Source organism: Dermacentor andersoni, chromosome 6, assembly GCF_023375885.2.
Source record: "Dermacentor andersoni chromosome 6, qqDerAnde1_hic_scaffold, whole genome shotgun sequence".
Lineage (NCBI taxonomy): Eukaryota > Metazoa > Arthropoda > Arachnida > Ixodida > Ixodidae > Dermacentor > Dermacentor andersoni.
Window position 1 is genome coordinate 176,560,080 of NC_092819.1, and position 26,249 is coordinate 176,586,328.

Consider the following 26,249-nt stretch of genomic DNA (forward strand, 5'->3'; position numbering starts at 1 on the left):
ACGGCATGTATGGCAGCCCTAGTTACAGCTTTGATGTCCCCGTTATCCTGAAGATACTGCCCCACCCGCTCTTGAAGTCTCTATTTGCCGGTATTTTTATTTTCACATGCTGAGTAGTCCCACCGCAATACACAAATGTAGTGAGGTGAAGCTTATTAAGGTTGCCAAATGCTTTGACAGTGTCAGACCTAACAGTTTTAGATTGACATGGCGCATACGACAGCCCAGAACTTGACTTTAACCATTTTATTAGGACTGTCAAACGAATCTTGCAGCACAGAAAAACAATGCAAACACCTCAACAATTGATTAGCAAGTAATACTGGAAAGCGCTAATCTAGTGGTCAAGGGTGTGGTGAAGTGCTTTAAACAGTCAACCGACGCACCTTAAGTGCTTAAAAATTTCTAGCATATTGATGCAGGTTGATCAGACTTACTGCGATATTGGTTGCATTAGAATTAAAATAATAGTATTGGATAAGAGGATGCAAGCGACTCGTGTGCTGCTTGGTTATGCAAACCACATGGGTCCCAGAAATACCCAAACAGCGTTCTTGTTTAGCATGCTGCTTGCGTCCACTAATCTAAAGTTCTCTAATGTCAACAGTATAAAGAGAGGCTGTAAAAATAGGGGTTTGAACTTCACAACTCCAATTCTGTTTCTTCTATACTCATACAACCTAAACACTACGCTGTCGTGACAGCATCTGCCTAGCTCATTGCCACGTTTTGCAACAAAAGCAGTGATCACTCAGTTAGTTGCCTGTCCTAATAGTACTCCAAGAATTCTTTAAACAGTTCGTTTTTTAAGCACAAAGCATGTCATGCCCAACTAGAAAATTAACCACGTAATAAGCTACTAGAAGTAGCTAAAAAGTCAGCAGTCTTCTGAAGTCAGCTTTGTTTGCAGCTCCTAAAATTGGCTAATATTGAATAAGGGGAAGGAAAGACCAGCTTGAATAAACATACGTCTCATCAGAAAGTTGTGGTAGTGTGCTACAAGCTAAGGCAGTGAAAGGAAGCCGTTTTGGCATTGGTCTACCTCTGTCTCAAAACCATGCAGGCACCGCAGCCGAGGCAACTTCACTTGGCTTTGACGGCTTCAAATTCGCTTTCCCGAGCACAGAATACTCAGTCGAGGTGAGCTCAATGCACATCACCCACACTGGGGATGCAAAGACATACGGTCAAGAAGATGCCACCTTGACGAAGCAGACACCACAGCAACTATCCCAACTGCCACACCATCCATTAAAACCAGAAGGGCAGCACACTCACGTAGCATGGGCAACTGGGGCTTTCATCCAGAGTGTGAGTGCGACTCTGCCCCAAGAGGCAGCGACCATTATGCACTATAACACTTGATGTAGGGGTGAAAATGTGCCACATTCACAAAATCGGGATTTCTGGCTGGGACCATTTCCGTGATGCACTTGAGTCTGGAGAATGTGAAAGTGTTGAAGAATCGCTAGCAACACGCATCCTCTACACACTGCAAAGAGCGACATGCGAACTAGCGCTTACTGGGGCAGCATCCAGCCCTGACAAGCAAATGCTGCAACTTTGGGGTGAGCAAGCCAAGCTGCATACTGCGTACTTAAATTGTGGCTGCACGCAACCCTGATGCAATGTCTGCACAAGATTGAGCAGGCAAGATGTCATGCTAAGAAACTTGCCAGAGACTAGTGGATGGACCACTGTGCGTCATTTGAACGTATAGGTCTCAGTAAGATGCGACACATTCTCGGCTATTACAGGATGAACCAAATACTGTAATACTATTGAAAACAGGCTGCTCGATCTTCAGTGCACATTTGAGTAATTTGAGGAACGAGCTGTAGATGCTTTCCTCGACCACCTCACAGTCACCAGAGTTGTACCCACCTTAATGACCACTTGCCAAGGAAGGAATGAAAAGCCTGTTTACGGTGGCAGAACTGCAAGTTCAAATCAAACACCTGAACGAATTGGCAGTATACGTCCCGTGTGCTGGTCATTCACTGAACTTAGTTGGCGCATGTAGCGTTGACAGTTGCCTTGAGGAAGTCAAATTTTTCACTGTATTTCAGAGACTGTATGTGTTCTTTGCTGCCTCACCTAAGCGATGGAGGTATCTTTTGGACAGCATGGGTGGAACTGGCCAGCAGCTTGTTTTGAAAAGTCTCTCTGAGACCAGGTGGTGAAGACACGCTGAATCATGTAAGGCCATTCTGAAAAATTTCATAGCAGTTTTGCGTTGCCTTGAAGCTATATCAAAGAGCGAGGAAGAAAACGGTGACACTAGGAAAGAAGCGCACTCTCCAAGAAAATGACAAAAAGACTGAATTTATGGCGATTTTCTGGAGTGAAATCTTGAAGCGCTTTGACAAAACGAGCGAAGCACTTCAGAAACCTAGCATAGACATTTGAACTGCTGTAGACCTACACTGAGCTCTCTAGAAGGCTTTGTTAATTCTTTGCGATCTCTCTTTGATACCTTCGAAGAGAGAGCACGCACGCTAAGTACCAATCAAAGTTATCAGGATGAGGGCAAGCGCATCGTTTTGAGTAAGCACCCGGACGGAAAAAAGCGATAGTGCGCTACAAGGTAGAAAAAGTTTATCGTTGAGACCTACAATGTTGTACTTGGCAGTCTAGGCTCTTGCTTTGCGAGTGCGAAAGGCTGCCTACACTGAACTCTGCGAAAGGTTCGGATTCTTAAAATTGCTCACAGAAATTGGGAGCGAGGCCTCTCTGGCACAGCAGGCTGAGAAGTTGGTGAAAACCCTATCGTCTTTCCTAAACGACTCTGCTATAACTGAATTAATGTAGTTCACAGCGTCATCTCCCTCTAAACAATTTCCTTCGGCATCGTGAATCTGTTCCTGCTTTCTGTGGTTCGCTTTAGCCAGCCAGCTTATATGGTTCCAGAATTTTCTTGACGCCTCTTTAGATGCATCGCGAACTTCAGCCAGCCAGCGATCAGAGGACTGCTTTATTTTAGCCTGGACGAGAACCTGCACTTGTTTCTTTTCTCGATAAGATTCCCCTTTTTGGCCTTTTTCCTTTTCAGATAACTGCGCCCTCTTTGCTTCTCTGTGTTCCCGTGATGCCAACCGTCGTTGTTCGATGGCCTCGCTAATTTCCTTATTCCACCAACTTCGTGGCTTCCTCTTTCGTCTCCAGCGGTTTACTCCTTTTACTTCTTTTATTTTTGTACTAATGAGTGGTTCTAACTTATTATAATCCCACCTTCCCATGGGATGTTTCTCTATGGCTTCCTCTATGCCCGCCGCTATTTGCGCTATTTGTTCGTCATTTCATTTTGCGTACTCTTTTTGACTTCCCTGCATTTCTCTTTTGAGCAGGGCTCCCAAATGTAGACTAATACGCTTATGATCACTTCCGAGGCTGTACTTCCCTTCGTCTATTTCCATTATTGCGAGCTTGCTACATATCTCCTGCGACATTGAGCAGTAGTCAATGGTCGTTTGTCTTACGGCATTCACACGTGATTTCTCCCTCACACTTAGTTTCTCTATTTACTATAACTAGGTTGTGTCGCTCACAGAAGTCTAGCATCAACTTACCGTTACAGTCTGTGTATCCATCCAGATCCTAGATGTGCCCATTCATGTCACCCAGCCGACAAGTATCGGCACCTTCTCCAAACTGCTTTATATCGTCATTGAGACACTTCACTAGATCCTTGTTCTCTTGCCTGCATTTGTCCCCTGTCCCTAAATAAACTACTCCTAGCCATGTCTTTTTACCGGCAATTGTACCTGCTACGCAGACATGTTTTTATGCGTTGCATATTGCAATCACTCAGTTCAGCCCTTGGGCGCGGCCGCGTAGCCACCATTGAGGGTATGAGCCATTGTTCATTGCTGCGCGTCTCATATGTGGGTCTATTCTCTTTTAAGTTTGCTATGTTTGTTATTAAGTTGCTTCTATTTTTATGCGTTGCATATTGCAATCACTCAGTTCAGCCCTTGGGCGCGGCCGGGCAGCAACCATTGACCTTTAGCGCAACCACGTGACGTGACGTCAAGAGAGCCGGAGGAAAAGCTGGGCCCCAACTCGCGCAATATGCAACGCATTCTTGGCTTGACCAAGCTAAGCCTGGTCATTTTTTCAAGTTAACTTTCTTCTTTGCCAATGTTTTCCTTGATGCATCATCACACCCAGTGGCGTAGCAACAGGGGGGGCCGGGGGGCCGTGGGCCCCGGGTGCAAGGGGCCAGTGGGAAGGGGGGGGGGTGTCATATACGTCTGAAGACACCCTTTCTGCCGGCTAAACCCGGGGGAAGGGGGGTGACAGAAGACCTATGGGCCCCGGGTGCCAGACGACTTAGCTACGCCACTGATCACACCTACTCCTCCTCCCTTCCTCTCCGTTGTTGTTCTGTTGCTCCCTTCCCAGACGTAGCCTTCAATAAACGGTGGGTCTTCTAGATCCCCGAGATGTGCTTCGCATAGCGTGTATACGCCTACTTGTTCGTCCTTTAACTGATGTTCTATTTCTAACCACTTCGCTCTCTTTCTACCGCCTTGCATGTTTATGTACCTGATCCTGGCGTTAAATTTCTTTTTTGTAGTTTTCTTCCTGGACCTCCTAGTGGCCATTTTATTGGCGTCAGCCCCTATTGTTGCACTTTCTACATTGTTTCTACCTACACCTACACCCTGAGCCGCGGTGCACCCCCTAAAGCAGCCGCAGTGGAACCCCTAGGCAGTGGCGCCATCTATGGGCAGTCGGCATGCTGGCTTCGGTGAGCGCTCAGTTTTGCATGGCAAGTATACGCTCGGCGGTAGTTTTTGGCGTTTGTTTTCGCGCTCCCACATTCCTAATTGTCGTCTTGACCTCCTACCACTGAGCAGACTTGTCTAAGAGACAAAACATGCAACTTTTATTTAAATGTAGTGTATGTTGTACAAAATCAGGAGACCATGTCAGGTGTTATTGTTGACACGGATACATATCTGTGAGCCTCGTAAACTAATGTCAAAAGAAAGAGACTAATACCCCTGAAATACACTCTTGGCAGGAAGGAAGACCAGTCTCTTGCAGAGTTAGATAACCATGCGGCAGCATCATGATATCAAGCTGAACACTAATGAACAATAATTTACTCCAAGAATAGTTTTCTTCATGAAACATTGCATTGATAATCTTGAAATACAATACTCATTGCTAACAGAAGGCCTTCCAAATTAGCATGACAGGATGGCGTATTTTAGGAAGCAAGAATGAAAACGGAGCTGGTTAACCATGAAAGATCTGAATGCAACTCTGCAGAAGTTAGAAAAATGAACCAAATGGAATACTTCAAAGGTAAGTTGTCTAGAGACAAAACGCCATTTTATTCGATGCCAGAAAAGTAAGCAGAGGTTGAAAATGCTTTCCACATGCATACCTTCAAGGTACATGTACAGCGTCTGTCCTGAAAGTAATGCCAGTAAGGCCACTGAAAATCATTTATTGAATTTATTGTTACAAAAAGTGTTTAAAAATCTTCAAATTGCTCTCCTTTTGCGTCACCACTTCCGCTCCAACGAGACTTCCAGCTCTCGAATGCGTTGCGGTAGTCCTCCTCCGAAATGGCCTTCTGAGGTACAAGCTGCTTTGATCCCGTCCACTGTCCCAAAATGCTTGCCTTTCAAGGGTGTTTTGAGGCGTGGAAAGAAAAAAAAAGACAGGGGGAGCCAAGTCCGGGCTGTACGGGGGCTGAAGGATCGTTGGCGCGCCTGCTTTAACCAGGTAGTCGGTGACGATGAAGGCACTGTGGGCCGGCGCATTATCGTGGTGCAACTTCCAGTTGTCTGCGATGTCCGGCCGGATGCGTTGAACCCTGCGTTTCAGTCTTTTGAGGACTTCCACATAAAACTTGGAGTTCACAGTGGTTCCAGGTTCTACAAACTCGCGATGAACCAGTCCGTGGATGTCAAAAAAAAAATTATGAGCATGATGTGATTTTCGATTTGCTCATTCTCACTTTCTTCTGGAGAGGGGACGAGTGCGCGTGCCACTCCGATGATTGCCTTTTGGTCTCTGGGTCATATTCAAATACCCAGGTCTCGTCACCTGTAATGATTATCCAAAAATGTTCGATCACGTTTGCACATGTCGAGGTTTTCTTAGCACGTTTCAATGCAGCGCGTGACTTTTGGTTGTCAGTGAGCATTCTTGAACCCATTTTTGTGCACACCTTCCGCATGCCGATATAGTTTGTAACGATTTCATGAACTTGAGTTTTCGGAATGTTTAACATGTCGGCCATTAAACAAACACTTAATCATCGGCCTTAGTTCAGCAGTTCCCTCACTTGTGTCACATTGTCAGCCGTGGTGGTCGTGGATGGCCGTCCGGTTCAGTCCTCGTCGTCAACCTCTTCCCGGCCTTCCAAAAAGGCCTTGTGCCACCAAAACACTTGCCGATCTGACAGGGCATGTTCTTTGTAAGCAGTCTTGAGCATAGTAACAGTTCTCGCAGCGGTCTTGCCAAGTTTTACGCAAACTTGATCGCAAATCTTTGTTCTAATGAGTGTTGCATTTTAACTTGCACAAGAATAAAAAACAACTCTCACGGACAGGCCCGTCCAACACTCTCCGATGTTCGGAGCACACTGAGCGATGGAGCGCTGCTTAGTTGGATTCCACCACTACCAGTTTCAACCGGTTAGACTGCGCTCCGATGTACAGTCGCGTCACAATAAATTCACTGACATTACTTTCAGGACAGACCCTGTATGCGGTGATAGACAAGCTTTTTAGATATAAATGTTGGGAATCTAGATGGAGGTGAGGGACATGTACAGTAAAAACAAGATGTATAAAGTCAAAAATTTATTTCTTTAGTTAGAAATTGGTCATTGGTGTCTGGCTTCTCTTGTTCCCAGGATGGTGAATACAAAGCATATATGTATATATCATTGTGTACAATCAAGCATACAATCATTGCCTGTGCTAATGTGTGGGGTAGAAGCTTGGAGCTTTCTTGGAGACAAAGAAGGGCATTTTGTTGTCATGTTAGAAGGCATTTTTCTGGAGGAGGGTGCGTCAGCCACTGACAGAAGTTTTAATGAAATTAATGCCAATCTAACTAACATAAAATGTTGAGCTGTCGTGAAGTTGAATCAGTTTGGTTTAACAATGGTCTCAAATGATGTTAAGGTGGAAAAAGGTCTCCTTTTATGCGCCTTCAGTGCAAAACACACAAGCTAGGGAATCCATTTCAGAACCATTGTGTCGGAATATAAATTATGGCTTTGTGTTTCAGAATTTCTGCAGACACACCTTGACAGGCTGAGAATCAAGGACCGATTCCTTGCTCCTAGCTCTCGAAGTGTTGTAAACTTTCTGCAGGAGCATAATCTGGGGAAACGCACAGGATTTAGTATAGATGTAGAAGCTCTATACTATTCTTTGCCACAGGTGCGTCTCCTGCAGTTAGTTAAGGACTGCATACACAATCAAACAGATTAGCTGGAATTTGCTGAAAGGTGAGCACAAAATCTTTTTTCGAACACATGCAGCGAAATATTCAGCACCCTGTATATAGAACACAAATACATTTCTTTGTGAATCTTGGGATATTTTGTTACTGGTGCTATGTGACAAAATGTATTTTGTTGAACAGTATTTATTACTGCTTTAAATGATTATCAATTTGGTACTTCTGAAATATCACAGTGGCATGAAATCAACAGCTTGACAACAGCTAAACTGGTTGGGAATTAACTTGGCACAAGAAATACATTGGCCACAGTCTAAGTGAACATTTTACTGTGGTTGCCTTTCTTGTGCTTTTGCAGTGACATGTAGAATAAGAATTCAACCTTCCAGGATCATAAACACGGCAAGTAGAGCAATTATAGCACATGCGAAGCTGAAAGAAGCTTGAACATTAAATGCCTACACCGCAACTGCAGCAGCACTTCCCAAGATGGCTACTAGCCGTAAATGGAGGGAGCATTAGTTGAGCTACCAGCTGGCTTGTAGAGGTATAGGTCTAGAGTACAGCTTACAAAAGGAGGCTACTAGCTGTGGCCTTAGCTACGTCAAGCTGCAAGGTAGACATCAACTAGCTAGCTGTATGCTTCCTGGATATAGGTCACCATGCAGTTGTTCAGCCAAGCTGGCTTGCGATGCAACTTGTTTCAGCTGCTCCAGTGTGCAATAAGACATGCTCTATTCTCGCACCAGCCAAACTAGACTATAGAGCACCCAATTTTCACAGACGTAGCATAAAGCTTTGCCACGCATGGATCGTGTCCGCATTAAGCAGGACTACATCTGCATCTTTAGCTTGGCCCCGCCATTGCAATCTTCTATAAGCAGAGGCAGAACGAATTGAGGCTCTGCTTGTAAAACTTCGCATACAACTTCACATACTACTTATGCAACTTCATACTTCACATTAAAAGGACGTCGCGAGTGTGCAATGGCATTGGCACAGTGCATGAAGCAGCTAGCAAAGTATACTAACTCTGTGGCTAGGAGATGTGCGGGACCTGTTTGCTGATACACGGAAACAGTATACAAGCAAGGGGAAGCAGATGACTCAGGCACTGGTTCTCTACAGTCTCCAAAATACGTCCTTTCTGGCAACTGGTAATGGTGGCGCGTTTCTCACTTTTGGTGTGAAAAACATAGATTTTTGCCACTGTTTTGTGAAGTGCCCAATTGCATTTCAAGCGTAAAATTATCTGAAACGGGGCTTTTTTCGCAGTCCAGAATTTTGCTGCATTTGGCCTTTAAGACAAACGGCACTGACCCGTTTGTTCTATGTATTTCCATCCACATGACAATGGCAGTTCACACACGTTCATACACAGCTGCCTTTCAGCAGTCAATGCAACGATTTCGATGCCTGTTCAAACTAACAGTTTTACAGACAGTTTTACGGCAAGGGTTTATCAATCAACACACTTTGCTCAGTTTACAAGGTGCTGAAAAATCTACCCTTGCTTCAACTCGACTGGCAATCTTCAGTGTGCTATGCCATGTAGGTGGAGCACAATGGCACTTTTTCATTTATAAGTGCCACCTGTTCATTTTCTCTACAGGATCTCTTAAGGAAACCCCTGCTACAGATACCTGCAAGGTCTTTGGGTAGCCTGCTCTGCACAAACATTCAGATTGTTTCTTTAAGCTGGTAAGGAACTTAGGATGGCAACGTGGTGTCTACATCTCCCTTTTGTCACTGTCTGCTTGAACAAAAATGTCTAAGTTCACCTACCAACATGCCCCACACACAGAAGTGCTTCATTAGCGTCATGAGAGAGAGACAAAAGGGGAGGAAAGACAGGGAGGTTAGCCAGTGTAAGTACCGGCTGGCTACGCTGTGCTGGGGAAAGGAGTAAAAAGAATAAGAGGTGAAAGAAAAAAAAATTGAGAAAAATTCACATACTGCGATGCTACACGCAACATTCAAAGACTGTCGCACAATACACAAGCCCTTAAAAACTTGAGCAGAACCCTTAAAGCCTCTAGTGCCGAAACCCGTCTGCACCAGTGTCCTAGAACTTTTTCTTCTGTGAAAGGACGATTGTCCAGTTTTTTCGCGTGTGGTCGTAAGCACTTTTCTTGACACGCTGTAACAGAGGCAGTCACAGAGGAGGTGCTCAATTGTCTCCTCGCCACCACTTGTATCATGAGTAAGGCTAATGGCCATTTCAGTGCAGACGGAACAGGCATTCGCGAGTGCCGTGTTGAGCCACAGGCGGCACAGAAGTGTTCGGAACACTTCTGCCATGGTGGCAGACGGAGTTGCAGACGTGGAACCAATCTGTGGAGACGTGCATTCGTGAATTCGCTGGTGTTCCACAGTCTTCATAAGCTCGCGTGCGAGGGAGCGAGGACGTGTGGCTGCATCTGTTCTTAACAGTGGTATTGGTATAATACGGGCACCATCATGGGCCGATCGGGCAGCGTCATCCCCACTGTGGTTCCTCGAAATTCCACAGTGACCTGGTATGCACTGGTAGATGTTATGCCCCTTGTTAATTACGTGACGGTGGAGTAGTTGGATGTCTGCAACTAAATTAGCTTCATAAGGCTTACAAGTGTCGCAATGGGTTGCTCAGCTATGGTGCCTCTGCCTTGCAGGGTCCAGAAATGGTTTGAAGAGACTCGGGTAGCAAGACACACGCCCACAACCTTTGACCATGGCTAGGAGTAGGGTGCGAGCACAATTGCAAGATTAGACTGTAGGAACCCCCCTCTAGCTGTATCGTAAGCTGAGCATGTAAGCCTTGAATGAATGTCCCTTGCCTTAGTGCCCATACACCCTCAGCAGCAAGCACAAGACTTTTCATGTCTGTGGTTGCGGCACAGCCCACCCAATTTTTTTACAAGTACCCCTGTTAGATTATGGGGCTTTGGAGGAAACACTTAAACATTGTTTTTGCATAAAACAGGCATCTTTTCTCTCACGAGAAATCATACAAGTTTCCCACAATTTTTAAGCATGACAGTGTTTATTCTTTAATGCACATAAAATTGTACATAAAGACAATAGTACATTGTATTAACCGGCATTGCAATGCTTGCGTATGTGGTTCTCAACAGATTACGGATTCAGCTGGAGTATGTAAGGTCACAAATAACAGCAAAGCTGAACCCTTGTAAACAGTGCGACAAGCACAATTCTAAAGGAAAGCGATCAAAAGAACATCAAAATACAACAGCAAGAAAAATATGGAAACGCTATTTACATAGCAATGAAGAACGAGATAACAGGATAAAAATATCACACATGCACCCTATAAAGCAGAGGCTAAATAAGTGAGGCATATTTTAAGAGATAGTACAAGCTGTGACTACACGCCCTCGGCAAGAAACAGTGCTTATGGGACACGTTTGGTTTGTGGTTCAGCAAAGTGGGCCGATACATGCAAACAATACCCTAAATGTGGTGGCCAGAACAGAGCTAGAAATAAGATGCAACTGAGCAGGCACTCTGTACCAGAACTTGTTCTTGGCCTAGTTGGTAATTGCTGCTCAAAGAACGGACATGAAAGCAGAGACACAAAGGAAAACAACTGTGATGACTGAGAAGGAAGGGGCTAACTCGAGGCTGCCAAATGCCATGTTCCTGTTCACAAGCTAGCGGCATTGAACGGACAAGTGGCAAAGGAGGCAGCACAGGAGAGCCAGGAAAGATGTCTGCTGAATGGCGCTGACAGCCCTCAGATGAGCTTCTTAAAGCCTGTCAGCAATGGGACAGACAGTGACCATATGCGGGAACAACTGTTTTATAATTTTAGAGGCAGAGGAACATGTTGTGGCACTTTCCAAGGGCACCTGTTAATAAATTGGGAAGTCATAAGGCTAACCCAAAGCTGGTTGAGAGGAATAACAATGCAAGAGGTTCTATGCTTAAAGGTGTTTTTTTTCCCCCGCTACTAAGTGACACGAGCTTTGCATGGCATTTAAGACTACTGTAAGTGAATGCGGCAGGTCAACCAGTGCCACAAGTGTCATCACAATTCTCTTTTGTGTGTGTCCCTTTAGTGGCAATTATGTCTTGGACTGCCTGCTTCAAAAGCACTACAGTGGGATACTAATGATTTCTTTTGGCATACTGGCACCAGACAACAGTTAATGCATTGTTAACACTCGTAAACAAATGTAACTAAAGGTTACTAATTAACATTTCAGTTACTTTACCACACATGCTGCAAGTGTACAAGTTAGCACTCGGGATAAGCATCTGCTTTGAGGTTAATTTGCCATCAAACAATGTCACAAAATACAAAGGTGGCTCTATTCTGTGCTTACGATTTTTCAGGTAAATATTAGGTGGAATACCAAAGAATTTCTCTGCAGGGACACATGTGCCTCTAACATAAATTCAAATATAATAAATTAATGGTTAATCAGCAAATGATGGCCACTTAACTAGTTAATAAGCAACTATCATGCATTGCTAGTAACAGATTGCTGCAAGAAAGACGTTAGTATCTGTACTGTCTTAAAACATTTTGCTCTTCCCATTCAAAACAGGTGGTATATACAACATGGGTAACAGGTGCTTTACAGAGTGAACAGGTTATAACTGCTTCCCGAGTTTTGTTTTAGAGTTTGGTGGCCCATTTGCTACTTTCACCAATGCCACTTTTCTTTTTTCAACAAGCACACATGACTGGAAGAGAAGCTTTATTATCATGGCTTTGGTTTGTACCTGCTGTTAAGGATGAAGCCTGCATGTGCCATTATTACCATTGCTGGAAAAAAAGTGCAGACATGGCAGACCACTTCTTCACTTTGTGTTAGCTCATTTCTATGCAGGTTCATTACTTATGACACCTACTACTACAGCCAGCGACCTACTACTTCCTGTGGTAGTATTCAGTGACAAAAGCATTAAAAAAGAACTTTTCGTGTTATGTACTTCCAACCAGTCATGCCTGAACAGTGTTTCTAAGAAACCGTCTCACACAAACGAGTCCAATCAATTGTTGTCTGAGCATCACTGTGTCTTTTGCAAGAATGTTGCAGAGTTTGGATTAGCAGAGCAAGCTCAAAATGTTCGCACACACTAGCCTCACCCAGAGCGACTAGGTTCTACAATGACACCAACCAACAGCAAGTGGACCCTATTGTGCAGTCTCACATCCTGCGCAGCATGTCTTACTGAGACAATGCATTGCAGAATGTGAGCTGAATCATTCAGAATAAATAATACAGCAGCTGTAGAAACATAGAGAGAGCAATGACATGACAAGTGACATACATATGCCCAATGCTCAATCACCACAGCCCAGCACCGTGTCATGCGAGCAGCAAAAATAGACATGCTCATCTTAATTATATATATATATATATATGTATACTATCCCTCTTCCATATCACACGAGTTCATGGAATGCGCAGGCTAGCACCTCCAAGTACAAATAAAAAGCATGCACAAATCAAAACTGTGCAATGATTGATGACTCAATATGATCAAGCTGCACATATTTGACAGCTTTCATGTGAAGTTGAAGTACAAAAGCAGTCAATTTGCATACATAAGTATAGATAGCTACACCGCTTTGACTCAATGTAAACACTGGAAAATGCAATACACATGATTCAATGTGTTTCCCTAAGCTCAAAATAAAAACCAAAATGAAAATGTAAAACTGATTTAAAAACTTTGAATGCGCTGCCAGAAGTTCTCTAGCAGTGGTGCACATCGTAAGTCTTCATTGCAGGTGCGTGGGGCACAGACACAATTTTGCATGACAGATACAAGCAGTACAGCCACAAAACACATTCCAGTGACTAATTACAAAGTTAACATTGCATCACCACAGCAAAGAAGGTAGCTTTTAAAGCTCATTTTAGTGCATTCTGCAGACAGAAGGCGACATCACACCATAATTCCACAGCACCTGAAGCCCAGTCTGTGCCATGTTACGGAACTACCGTATTTACTTGCATAATGATCGCACTTGTGTAATGATCGCACCCCTGAATTTTGTTGCCCAAATTCTATTTTTTTTAATTTCCCGTGTAATGATCGACCGCGAACTTGCAGCAGCGATATGTTCTGTGCCAAGTCTAGCTAATGATGATTGCACTTGCCATCTGTTGAATGCTGCGCGAACGACTCTTCAAGACATACCAAGCGGTCTGCACGCACCAAATGTTTAAGCAGATGCCCCATTTTATTTCTTTCATCACTTTCCGCATTTCCATGAAAAAGAAAAGCAACAACCAAACTTGCCTTGGCTTTATAATGGTTGTGGTCAACAAGAACAAAAAAGGTGCCTTTCGATTCCTCTCGTCTGAACTTGTGGGCACGTAACAAATCACGAGCAGCAACCATAGCAGCCACGTTTACACTGATACGTTAGAAGTGTACCCTATTCATACGCTGACACTTGTAATACCGCTAAGATATTTGCCCACCCTTAGCGGAAATGTGCCGTATTAGGATAGCAGTGAAGACAAATGCCGCAGTTTCCGCAGCATGCCCGCCACATGTTTCGATGTCACTGGCAGCTAAGCACGCCCATCTCTGTTTCTGTCCCCTTTAAAGAGGACATGGCTATGTTATCGTCGCAAACTTGCCAATATTTACAATATTATTCATTACTGATAAGGAAGAAACTGTTTCAATGCATGTAATGCATTGAAAAAAATTGCGTTCGGCGCGTTTGGCTTGCTCCGCTGGCCGCCACTTTTGTTTTGATGTCCCGCACAGTTACAGCGGCAGCCACCCGGTTGTTGACCTGTTGTCATACCGCAGCAAATGAGGATGAAAAAAAAATTTTTTGTTCTCACGAAAAATTTAACTCGCGTAATGATCGCACCCCTGAATTTGTGTCAATTTTTTTCACACGAAAGTGTGATCATTATGCGAGTAAATATAACATAAAACAACCACAGGCTGCTCATAAATGATTCATTAAAAACGAAAGTAAGCAGCTCAAAAAGTTTTGGCTTCTATTGAAGCACCACTGCTTCATGGAACTGCTAGAAAGGAGAATTGAAAAAGTAGGTGGCCAGGCCATAGTGGTCGCCACATCGCAGAGCCAGTATTAGGCGTTAGGATGGTAATCTGGTTGTGTTGGTTTTGCATATCTATGTATAGGCACATTATAAGAAGCCAACAAACAAAGACACCAAGGACAACATAGGGGAAATTGCATCATGCACGTCGCAGCAAGCACCGTTGCCAAGTTCATCTGTACGCTCACATGTAGGCAGAGAGCTCTGAAATGCATGTGTGTGAACAGGGAACTTATGTGTACAACATGATCGGCCTGTCTTCTGTTGGGTAATTGGTCTGATCTTGACACACTTCCATGCTTTCCACACGCGCTGCTTTTGTTGTTCCCTCTGTTCGTGTAGTGTGAATTGTTTCAATTGGTCTGGTCTACCTGGCCAACCCATATACCAATAGATTGCATGCCGTGGAACGCTGCGTGTCAAGGCACTGACAATGGCTGGGTCATTCACTGAATATATCAAATAATTGAAAACCCAAATACATATTCAAGAAATCAAATACTAGTTACTCGATTTGCGAATCAAGATATTCAATTCAAAATTGAACATTTTAGTATTCTCACACCTCTAGTATTTTATTCAGTTTTGGTATCAAAAGCGTGAGCCTCTCATGACGCATCTACTTATATTTCATACGTAAAACTTTCCACGGAGGCTGCTCTATATTTATACTACCATAACTAGGCTTTTTATGGGGCCCAAATTTTCATTGCAGTTAGTCTTTACTAGAATGTTAAACCTAGAGGCCTCCACTTCAAACTCTGGCTGCTAATGATGTGTACACCCCAAGAGTAATGCCAGCCTGGATATATATACCAGATCACAGCATACACCAAATGTACACAAGGCGAAAGCTCGAAAACAAGGTTTCCCAACTACAAAGATGACCAAGCAGCAAACTTGGCATTGTTCTTGGACCCTCGTTTCAAACTGGTGGTGTACCAAGAGGATGGAGCAATGGGTAACTGTCTGAAGAATTTGGCAATTGAAAATGTGCAAAAAGTTTGTGGCGTACTGAATAGCACACAGGTGTCCCATGTGTTGATGGCTCAGGAAGCTATGCAATCTACCTCAGCACTGTGGAAAAATTTTGACACCCTTGTAAGCCAATGACAGCATTCACAGCCAGAAGCAGAAATAGAAAGATACTTGCAAGATGTGATTCTGGACCGAAAGAACACCCTTGCCACTTTTGGCGAGAGCAAGATGCAAAAGCTTACTCTTTGCTGGTTCAGCTTCCAGAGATACCTACCTATACCAGCCACAAGTGTGTCTAGTGAGTGCCTGTTCTCACTGTCTGGTGGAGTTAGCAGTAGAAGAGCATGCCTACTTCCTGGACATGTTGAACAACTCACTTTCCTCCATGACAACATGAAGTAATTCAACTCTCAACCCTTCATTCAGCAGAACTGCTACACTGAGTCTGCTCTTTTTTCTGTGAACAACTATGTGAAAGTACATTTGCAAAAAATTGGTTGTGCAATAAATTTGTTTTTTTTTTTTTTCCAGCCATGCTTCCCAGAACTTTTCATCTCTAATTTGAACTTGGCAGTATTCTGAAAATATTTGCAAAATACTTGCAAAATATTCTGAAATTATTCAATTGGCACTCAATTTTTTTTTATTTGAATACGCTTTGCACTTGCTATTCGCACAGCTCCAGTGAATACATTATTCAGACTCTAAATTATTTGGACATTTAGGCACTCCCTGCAGAGTGCAAGCTATTGGGCTGTGGCTGTCAAACCAGGTTTCTTTGAAATGTTGAAAGTGTGGTGGGCCTTTTAATACACTCCATGTCAGGCAATGGTGCCATCGAAAGGATGAAAACGAAGGGTGAGAGAGGCATGCAGTGTTGGTCTTGTTCTGCCTTTTTGGTTTTATTTAGGGTTTGCTGTTCTGTATCTAAATAATTTGTGTTATTCATCAATCTTCTGCTTTCAACAATTAACAAATTCTTATATTCATTCACTGTCATATATGTGGTGTTTTTATTTTATCAGGTTTGTGCATTTTTAAGTACAGTCACTGACTGATTTTCCGGACTCCAAAAATTCGGACATGCTCGATTATTCGGTCTGCTTCGCGACACCGCCATTCTCCCCATAGACCATAATGCATAACAATCGCCGAAAGTTCGGACACCTTGCAACCTCTCGTCTGATTTTTCGGACACTCCTTGAGCCAACTCGATCGAGAGCACCATGCACCGACTCTGACCGGTGCATGGTTCGACTAGCTGAGCGCCATTTTTGTTTTGAACAGAGCCTCCTTGCTGCCCCACGAAGTGGCACTACTGGAAATCCCCGCTCATCATCATCGTTTCTGCCTGGTTCGATAGAGTCGCTACAGCAGTTCCGGTCTCAGCTTAGTAAGCCATGTCAAGACAATCCAGCAGCTGATTTGTTTGTTTCTTCGTGCATGACGTTGAGAGTAGGCTACGTTTTTCGTTTGTGCGACTGGTGTCGGCGGGGTGGTGTTTGCTTTGTGTGCTGTGTCGAGGTTGCGGTGATCCAACGTGGCATACGGAAACGGTGCGTCAAGTGTCTAATGGCGCCGACAGTGCCCGCGCAGACTGCACTGGAGCATGCCGGCAAGCGGGTGCCGGGAGGCCTAGGATTTGTCGCCTTCCAACGTGCTCCTTACTGACGCCGAAAATGTTCTGCGGGGACCTGCGCAGCGGTTGCATTGCGATTCCGGACACCGTCTCATTTGACAGTTTCGCAGGTGCTGACATGCTGTACTGACATGCGCAGAACTCGATGACGGCGAGATCATTTGTCAGGTTTCTGCTGCACCACCGGACGATGACTCCGAGTTGGAAAATGACGCACCATGCGCTACACTGCCGTCGCATGCGGAGCTGGTACAAGCAGTGACTGTGCTTTCAGCCGCCTATAGTGACCGTATGACCCTCTCCGAGATTCAGGCTTATCTGACTGTGCGTAAACAGAACAGCGTGCAACAGCGCATTCATGATTTCTTCAAGCCTACTGCCGAGCCCGAATAAGTGCGTGGAAATAAAGGATTTCTTTCTTTCTTTCTCCTCAATCTGCTTTTTTGGGCACCTGTTTAGTCGGACATTTCCGCAGTCCCCGTGAGGTCCGAATAAACAGTCGGCGACTGTAAACACTTTTTTATGTACCTCACCTGATATGATCTCTCTTCGAGACTGCAGTATCCATAAATAAAAAGAAAACACAGTTTGCAAAGCGTGGTTGAGGAGAAAGGCTGGTTGCATGTAGCATCTGTTTTATTTATTTATTTCATATACCTCACAGCCTCCAGAAGGAGTATTGCGTGAGGGGGGCAGTACTGATAATAATTGTGGAGCAAAAACATGTTTTTTGTTACATAAATATGAACAGAACGAGAATCAAATAATAAACAAAGAACGCAAAATAAAGATAAAAAGAAAAGAAGGTAAACTAACAGTTGTTAGCTTTTCAGCATACAGTAAAGCAAACCTTAGAACAAATGCTTACATCAATACACAACAATGAAGTTAAGAGCAACAAAACTAAAACAGATACTTGTTTTTAGCTAAGTACTAGCCAAATATTCACTGATTGTTTGTCTGGAGGTTAATGGGTCGTTAATGTCAGCGATGTTATCAGGATGACCATTCCACAGCGCAATCGCACGTGGCAAAGCTGAGCAGTTGAATGCATTGGTGTGACCGAAGATGCATTGGAAATTGAGATGATTATGCAGATGTCTAGATGTGTGGGAGGGACGAACGAGTGGTAAAGTAGATGGGCGTACATTATGCATGATTTTGTGCAGAAGACAAATTAATGCTATATTCCTGCGTGATTTCAAAGATGAAAGCGACAACGACAACTTGATGTTAGTTACGTTCGAAAATGGGCTATAATCTCTGGCAATGAAACGTGCAGCGTGGTTTTGGATCGACTCGAGAAGATGGATTAGATATGCCTGATGAGGTGACCATATAGAAGCTGCGAATTCGAGCTGGGGTTGCACTAATGTTTGGTAGGCTATCTTTCTGGTGAGGGAAGGAGCGCTGCGAAGGCTACGTTTTAGATATCTAAGAGTGTGTGATGCTTTAGCAGTTATTTTCTCAATGTGGGATGACCATGAAAGGCTGCGTGTTAGAATAATGCCAAGGCACTTGTATGAAGATGTGCGAGCGACGATACTATTGCCAAGTGAATAACTGAAAATAGAGTAGGATTTTTTGCGAGTAAATGTCATTAAATTGCACTTGCTAGTGTTCAGGGTCATTTGCCAATCGCAACACCAGTTAGTGACACATTGAAGGTCATGCTGAAGAGCGATATGATCAGCGGGGAAGCGGATCTGACGGTAGATAACGCAGTCATCTGCGAATAGTCGAACATTGGATGTAATGTTAGATGGCAAGTAATTGATGAAAATCAGGGAGAGTAAAGGTTCAAGGACACTTCCCTGAGGTACGCCTGATGTTATGTTACTGAAAGGGGAAGAGTACTGGTCAATGACAGTGGAGTGTTTTTGAAAAGACAAAAAGTTTCTTATCCAAGAAATTGTTAGTTCGTAAATGTTTAAGCATGAGAGTTTCGAAATGAGGCGACAGTGAGCAACGCGGTCAAATGCTTTAGAGAAGTCAATGAATATTGAGTCAGTCTGAGCATTGTCGTTCATATTTTGAAAAAGATTCATAGTGAATTCAATTAGTTGTGTCTCACATGAAAGGCCTTCTGTGAAACCATGCTGATGTTTAAAAAGGAAGTTATTACATTCTAAGTGATGAATGACATTAGTAAACATGATGTGTTCGAGTAACTTGCAGGGAACGGTAGTTAGTGATATGGGATGGTAATTACTCACATCGCTCTTGTCACCTGACTTGAAGATTGGTATGATTTTGCCAACTTTACAATCATTCGGCAAAAATGACTTCGCCTTATATAACACTAAAAATGGCCCAACTGGAACCAACCACCATGAACACATTGTTTCCTTTGAAAATAATTAAACACAACTACTGATAACACTCGCTGATACTCGCCACATAAGATGCAACTCTAGAACTCTAGCAAGAGGAAGTTTCAGAAATTCTTTGGATCTCAACTCGATCACAGCTTACACAACTGCATACATCTTGGGCCAGAGACAAGGAAAATGCCGCAAGACACAAGTACTGAAGGCAACCATGCTGTGGACGCCTACCTTCTTGCACGCATGTTTGTACTCGGCAAGTGAAAAAAATAAATAAAGCTTAGACGCATGCACTACGAGAGTTAGAACAGCTTAATTGCTTCTTGCTGAGAATTTCGTCTGCAGAGTGCCTGCATCAAATCCGAATGCCACATAGCCTTGATCGAATAGAAGAGACAGGTTCACATGAAAATGGAAGCTTTAGTTAAGTAGGTAACAGCGCTAGAACAAGATATGTCACTGAAGGCAACATTTGATAAGCAGCTCACCGACAGCTCAGTAATTATATGTGTTACCGAAAGTTAAGCTCTGACCGCAAGATTGTACAGCAGACAATAACAAACTTCCTAAATAAGGAATTAATCACATATTTCAAGGACCGCTTTACGAAGACTAATAGGAAACAAACAGAAAAAAAGAAAGACTACTTGCTGCGTGGATAAGGACAAGAAGCCCTTTAGTTAAGTTTCTTCTCTTTCAGGTCTTCCAGGCAGACAAATCTTCAAGGAGTGATCACTGCCGTCCGCGACACTTTGCACTCAGGGTGTCCAACTTACACTTACATAGCTTTATTAAGACAAAGTTGTATACATTGATTAGCGGTAGCCGATTATCGGCTCGCTTGCTTTTTCCCTTTTCTTCTAGTATACACACTCTCTTAAATACTCTTGAGAACTGCGGCGGTACCCTTATTTTCGGCTTCCTCGCTCACATTCTACCAATCAGTTTGATGTTAAAGTAGGCAGGACCATCAACAATACACTATATGACTGCCCCTTTTTACTAGTCCAGTTTTTGGAACACAGAGATCAGCAACACTTAAATGAATGCCACATGGCCCTCTTGCTTGGGGTACACACGCCTTGGTGCAGCCAGCCAGGTGCACTGGCATGTTCTGCGAAACCATAAATCGCCCTCCAAGCCACTAATCCCAGTCATGCCGCAGAATCACACACTCGCACAACGCGGCTGCGAGGTCTCCCATTACACACGCACGCTCGACGGCGTACACACTGTCTCCCCCCACCGCCACGGGAACGCTGCCACCTCTGCCAAGAACGCGCCTGTATCCGGTGGAGCGAGGCGGCCGCTTGGCCTTTGGTTACATGCGCTTGTACGCAATGTGTCCACGCATCTTGGGTACCGCGGCGAAAGCGCGCCGTCCGCGGCAGTCCCTGTCTCAAAGAGGGGCGCCGTTCTAAGAACACAAACGACTACCGGCTGCGAAAGGAAACAACCTGTGCGGGTGTCATGCATGTGGCTCTCAGTTTCCAACGTGGTTGCGTTCAGTGCATACAAGGCTGATTGTGTCGGCCAACTGAACTCTTTTTGTTGAAATTTTGGCTTCAGCGGCGCTCTAGCACTGTTAATCACTCCATAGCCGTTTGTGGCTCGCCTGCAACGGCCATCCGTACTTCAGTACGAGTACAAGCAAGAGAACTTATACGGCCAAGCTGGATAACCACCAAGTAGCTGTTCAATGTGCCAGCCAACAACAGAGCACACCAGTGCACTGACTGAAGACATGCACTGTAACTGCTTCCCAACAAATGCATAAAAGAGCTGTTTCTTTGGCATATCCCAAGGGGCACCCTAAATGCATAGCATACCTGAAGACTCCTGTTGCTTTCGGGGACAAGGTGTAATGTGAAAATCAAATGGCCAAGATATATATTGTCGCTTTGATCACTATTTCTCACCCTCTCGTGCCTTATCTACTTTGAACCTAACTCCTTTATCCATACGCCGTCACATTGAGTCATTGAAGTTTCCGCATGGCATCGTCAATTTTTCTTATCGTGTCTCACATCCCATATATATTCCTTCAGATATTCCTCGGTCAAGTAGGAGTCACCATAGCCTTAATATTAAGCCTTACTTTGCTCGATGCAATAAATTTAAGTACATCTTTTTCCCACGTACTATTGAATTCTGGAACTTAATTCCCAGAACAATTAGGTCACTGCTATTAAACGATTTCCTGTTAAAAGTTAACTACACCTGATTTTATGTATTTTCTTGTTGTTACAGTGTATTGACTCATTCTCGTTTTTGTACTGACTCTCAGTGTTGCTGTTATTTTGAGTTTCATTTGTGTCATCTGCCTTATTTCTTGTGAATTTTTAATATGTTAATGTTTACTTGTTTTTTTGTATGACTACTGTCTGTCTAACCCACTCCTGCAATAGCACCATAAAGGGGCTGCAGTATGCATAAATAAATAAAATAAAATGTTTGTGACCAAATGCTGCCTCTTTCTGACATCGATGTAACACAAGCCAACCATTTGACTCTGTGGATTCCCGACCAGCTGCCATTTCCACAGCCCCTCCCGCAACATGGTGCTCCAAATCCTTCGATGTGCAAGTCATTCAAGTACTGTGCATTTCATGAGGCCTGGCCAGTACTAAAAATGTGAAAGCCACGCCTGGAAATGTTGGAGCATTAGAATGAAGCCACATAATCTTCATGCAGCTGGAACAAGCTCTGACAATGACACTCCTACGCTCACTGCTACTGAACACATAGCAACTTTCCACCATTTTTCGTGCCCTAGGGACCCTGGAATCTCAAGAACACACCTCAGCAGCGTAGTTCAGAGGCGCCCCCTGTGCCGCCATGCCTTGGCCACAGCGGCGCGCTCGGCCTCCGAGAAGCCCAGGATGGACTGGATGGCGCTCAGATGTCCCCGGCAATCGGACCGGTCCGTCAGGAAGTAGTACACGGCATCCTTGAGGAAGCGCAACGTGTACTCTGCCTGCCGCTCAGTGCCAGGCACCCCCCGGAAAGCTGGCAGTGCCGAAGGACTGGCGGCCTCGGTACGATGCTGCAGTTCCTCATTTCGCTCAAACTGTGCTGCTTCCTGGCCCTTCCTACGAGAGAAATGCCATGACACTTGAAACAGGTTGGACATAACGTATCTATATTAATATCACCTGTGAGGCAAATACATTCATCGGTTCCTAGACAAGATAATGCAGAGTCGAGCTCAGCCAAAAAAAGACGCCTGTTACCACATGGGGGACGATATACAGAAAGCAAGGCCAATGAAAATCGAGGATTAGATAAGCGGAGAGTAACAGTTTCGGCATGGTCGAAAGGCAACTTTAGTTCGGAGACTGACCAAGTGTTTTTCACGAAGGCAGCCACAACTCCACCCTTCCGGACCGGACAAAAATGGAGAACGACTGATAGCCCGGTAGCGCGAAACTAGAAAATAGACCTGGAGAGAGATTTATCTCGGTGAGTACGATGACATCAAAAAGCAGTGGAACAGAAGATAGAATGGCTACTAAATGGTCCCAGTGCTTACGAATGCTTCTGATGTTTACGTGAGTAACATGGAAAACGTCATTACCTGGATACAAAAAAAAAAGAGAAACTTCTAAAAGGTCATTGCGAACCTTGAAAGTACTACCCAAAACTAGATAAACCTTTCAATGTCCGATTTTCTATTAATTAGAACGAGTGGAGCGCCGTCTCCTTTCCTTGCAAACACCTTGCAATTTCTTGTCCAGATGTACTTGAAGGAATTTTCCTTTGCTTTAGTCTGAGCTAGCCAGAACAGTTCACGATTGACCCATTAGGTTTTCATTGAAAAACAACCGTGGAAAATCATTCTGAACTAATCCCGGCAGGTTTTTACGTGATCGAAACCATTGTTCCTTCGCTTCAACGGAGCACATCTGGACAAGAATAGCTAGTGCAGTATCGTCCCTACTGGGTAGACGGTGGATAGCAGAGACTTGAGTTGCTGCAAAGTTAGGTATCTCAAATTTTTGCGCAAGGTCACTGAGGAAAGATTGCAAGTTCTCCTTTGACTTGCTGGGAAACCTGCGGATCTCAAAATTCTTTTTCCTACTATACTGCTCCATTTCATTCATTTGCTCACTTATTTTGTCAATCAGGTCTGACTGGAACTCCACGATAGAAGACAGCAAGTCAACATTGGAACGTAATTCCGCCACCTCAGCCTGATTTTTGCTGACTGTCTCCAATACTGAGTCATATTTTGTGGAAAGAATTTCTATTGAAGTATGCACTTCCTGTATCGCACTCTTGATCTTTTCAACCGAGTCCTTAACCCTTTCGCCGTCACGGACGTACCGGTACGTCTTCGCGCTTCCCCCCCCCACAGTGTCACTGACGTACCGGTACATTCTCTATTGTGCATTCAAAATTTCGCGCCTGAGCGCAAAGCTCGCACTCCTAGATTGGCCACGCCATCTGTTGACTCTTTCTACAAGTTCGTATTTTCGCCTTGGTCTGTGTAAGTGCATGTATTGAAGAGTACGGTGCGACTGCCACTCGCCCCTCTCTCTTTGCTGAGTGGCCCGGTGGCTCCGCGTTCGCTGTATCATGCGTTGCACGCGTGCGGTTATGGGTTCAAGGGTTGTTCTGCCATCCCCGCTGGTTTGAAAGTTTTTATTTTTCTTCCGTTGGTGTGTCTGCTACGGCGCGTCAAGTTCAGAGGCATGCGCCGTTGCCTCTCCGAAAAGAGTGACTCGATTGCTGCTTTCGTTCTCTCGCCGCACCCTCGCTTCCGACTTGCAGCAGTAAACGTAAAGCCCTTCGAACTTTGTTTTAGCCTTTTTGCATCTCCCTCTGTCTTCTTGATCACGCAACGTCCCATTTCTCTCCATTGTGCGGGCGACTGAAAGCGCATCCTCCCTGTGTGCAGTTACTTTCGGATGGCTGAGCACGCGGACCTTCGTCTGCTCATTGGAGCGGTGGCTCAATTCCGATTCAGAATACGAGCCGAGCTCGGATTCGGACTCGGACAGTGTCATTCGAGGAAGAGGTGAGTTCCGCACCGTCAGATTCGGATGTTGAACGGATGTTATAGTCAGGCTGATGATGATGATGATGTTTACTAACAACAGCTGCAGAACACCGAAATGTGCATATTGCATTGACTATGTTGTTTGTATACCAATCACAATCAAAAATAAATATCTATGTTCATTCACTGTTATGCTCGTTCCCTGAAACCAAGCCGACACTGGTGGGGCGTCACGGCCAGAAATGTCCGACAGCGAAAGGGTTAAATGTACGAAGTTCCTGTACTTTCGTGGTGAGTATTTCTACATTAGATTCAAGTCGGTCTAATTTTTCAATTACAGCAATAAATTGCTGTGCAAACGATTCTTCTTGTGCTGTCTGTGTAGAGTCTCCTTGTGTGCTTTTTTCCGGTCGACATGTTTGGCACAGCCAGGTTTCACGTTTAACTGTACTCATTTTGGCGTAGCTGTTTTCAACTACTGTAGAGCATCGTTTTCCAAGGTGGAAACCTTCTTGGCAAGCCGAACATGTTAAAAACTTCATATACAAAGGTAACGGTTTACAGCAAGCAGCACAATCAGAAGGCATTTCTGTGCAGTCAGCGGCAGAAAATTACAATGATAAAATAAGTAAGAGCAAAAGGCTCACCTGCCGAAAGGCATGAAATAATTAGCCCCGGGAACGTATTTGCCGCTGACTGCAAAGAAGCCGAGCGATGCTGTTCCTTAAGTGGGCATTCCCAAGCGTCTGGGGTGCAGGCTAGGTGATGTGCTGACAAGATGGTGACAGCTTGCAGACGAAAATTGCAGACGGAAACCCGCTGTCAGCGCAGACCCTGTGCAGATCCAGGCTCACCGATTCTAGCGGCTGCACTGCCCGTGTCTCAGTGAAGCATCCGATGACCGCATGCAGCACCTGCCAAAAGGCATGAAATGATTAGCTCCGGGAATGTATTTGCCGTTGACTGCAAAGAAGCCGAGCGATGCTGTTCCTTAAGTAGGCATTCCCAAGCGTCTGGGGTGCAGGCAAGGTGATGTGCTGACAAGAGGGTGACAGCTTGGGGACGAAAATTGCAGACGGAAACCCACTGTCAGCGCAGACCCTGCGCAGATCCAGGCTCACCGATTCTAGCGGCTGCACTGCCCGTGTCTCAGTGAAGCATCCGATGACCGCATGCAGCACCTGCCGAAAGGCATGAAATGATTAGCTCCGGGAATGTATTTGCCGCTGACTGCAAAGAAGCCGAGCGATGCTGTTCCTTAAGTAGGCATTCCCAAGCATCTGGGGTGCAGGCTAGGTGATGTGCTGACAAGAGGGTGACAGCTTGCGGACGAAAATTGCAGACGGAAACCCGCTGTCAGAGCACACCCTGCGCAGATACAGGCTCACCGATTCTAGCGGCTGCACTGCCCATGTTTCAGTGAAGCATCCGATGACCGCATGCAGCACCTGCTGAAAGGCATGAAATGATTAGCTCTGGGAACGTATTTGCCGCTGACTGCAATGGGCAGGGATGGCGCAAGCAACATCACCACTCCCCGGGTGGGTGGCGGAAGATTTGAATTGCGATAGAGGTATTCAGACCCTTCAGATGCAATTTTCACATAAACTAAGTCTTTTCTTGGTCTCAAACAAGCTTTGCGAGGTTTCTGGAATGGTATATAAACTAAGGGTGCGCAAATACTCGAATATACAAATACGAATCGAATTGTAACTTCTCGAATGGTTCGATTCACAAATCAAATCTCAAGTATTTGGTTACTTGAATACTCTATAGATTTGGCGAGCCTGGTTGGCAGGCAATATGCGAAATGCATT

At 44.6% G+C, this 26,249-nt stretch overlaps 1 protein-coding gene, 1 long non-coding RNA gene and 1 pseudogene across 7 annotated transcripts in view; 2 read left to right on the top strand and 1 right to left on the bottom strand.

The window, feature by feature from the left end:
- The window catches only part of LOC140219041 (uncharacterized), a 500,311-nt pseudogene that overhangs the window by 372,029 nt on the left and 102,033 nt on the right, over positions 1-26,249 (top strand).
- Positions 1-26,249, top strand: part of LOC129382809 (uncharacterized) — an 80,596-nt gene that overhangs the window by 6,708 nt on the left and 47,639 nt on the right. The gene's annotated exons all lie outside the window — the stretch shown is intronic.
- The window catches only part of LOC126523914 (uncharacterized), a 171,241-nt gene continuing 150,113 nt past the window's right edge, over positions 5,122-26,249 (bottom strand). For 5 of the 6 annotated variants that reach the window (XM_055066988.1, XM_055066989.1, XM_055066985.1 and 2 more), the window contains one exon: positions 15,974-22,522. In XM_055066988.1, coding sequence (XP_054922963.1) covers positions 22,246-22,522 — 277 coding nt within the window. In that variant the 3' untranslated portion in view covers positions 15,974-22,245. Of the gene's footprint in view, positions 5,639-15,973; positions 22,523-26,249 lie in introns of those variants that run through there. The other variant, XM_055066990.2, reaches the window with a different exon arrangement.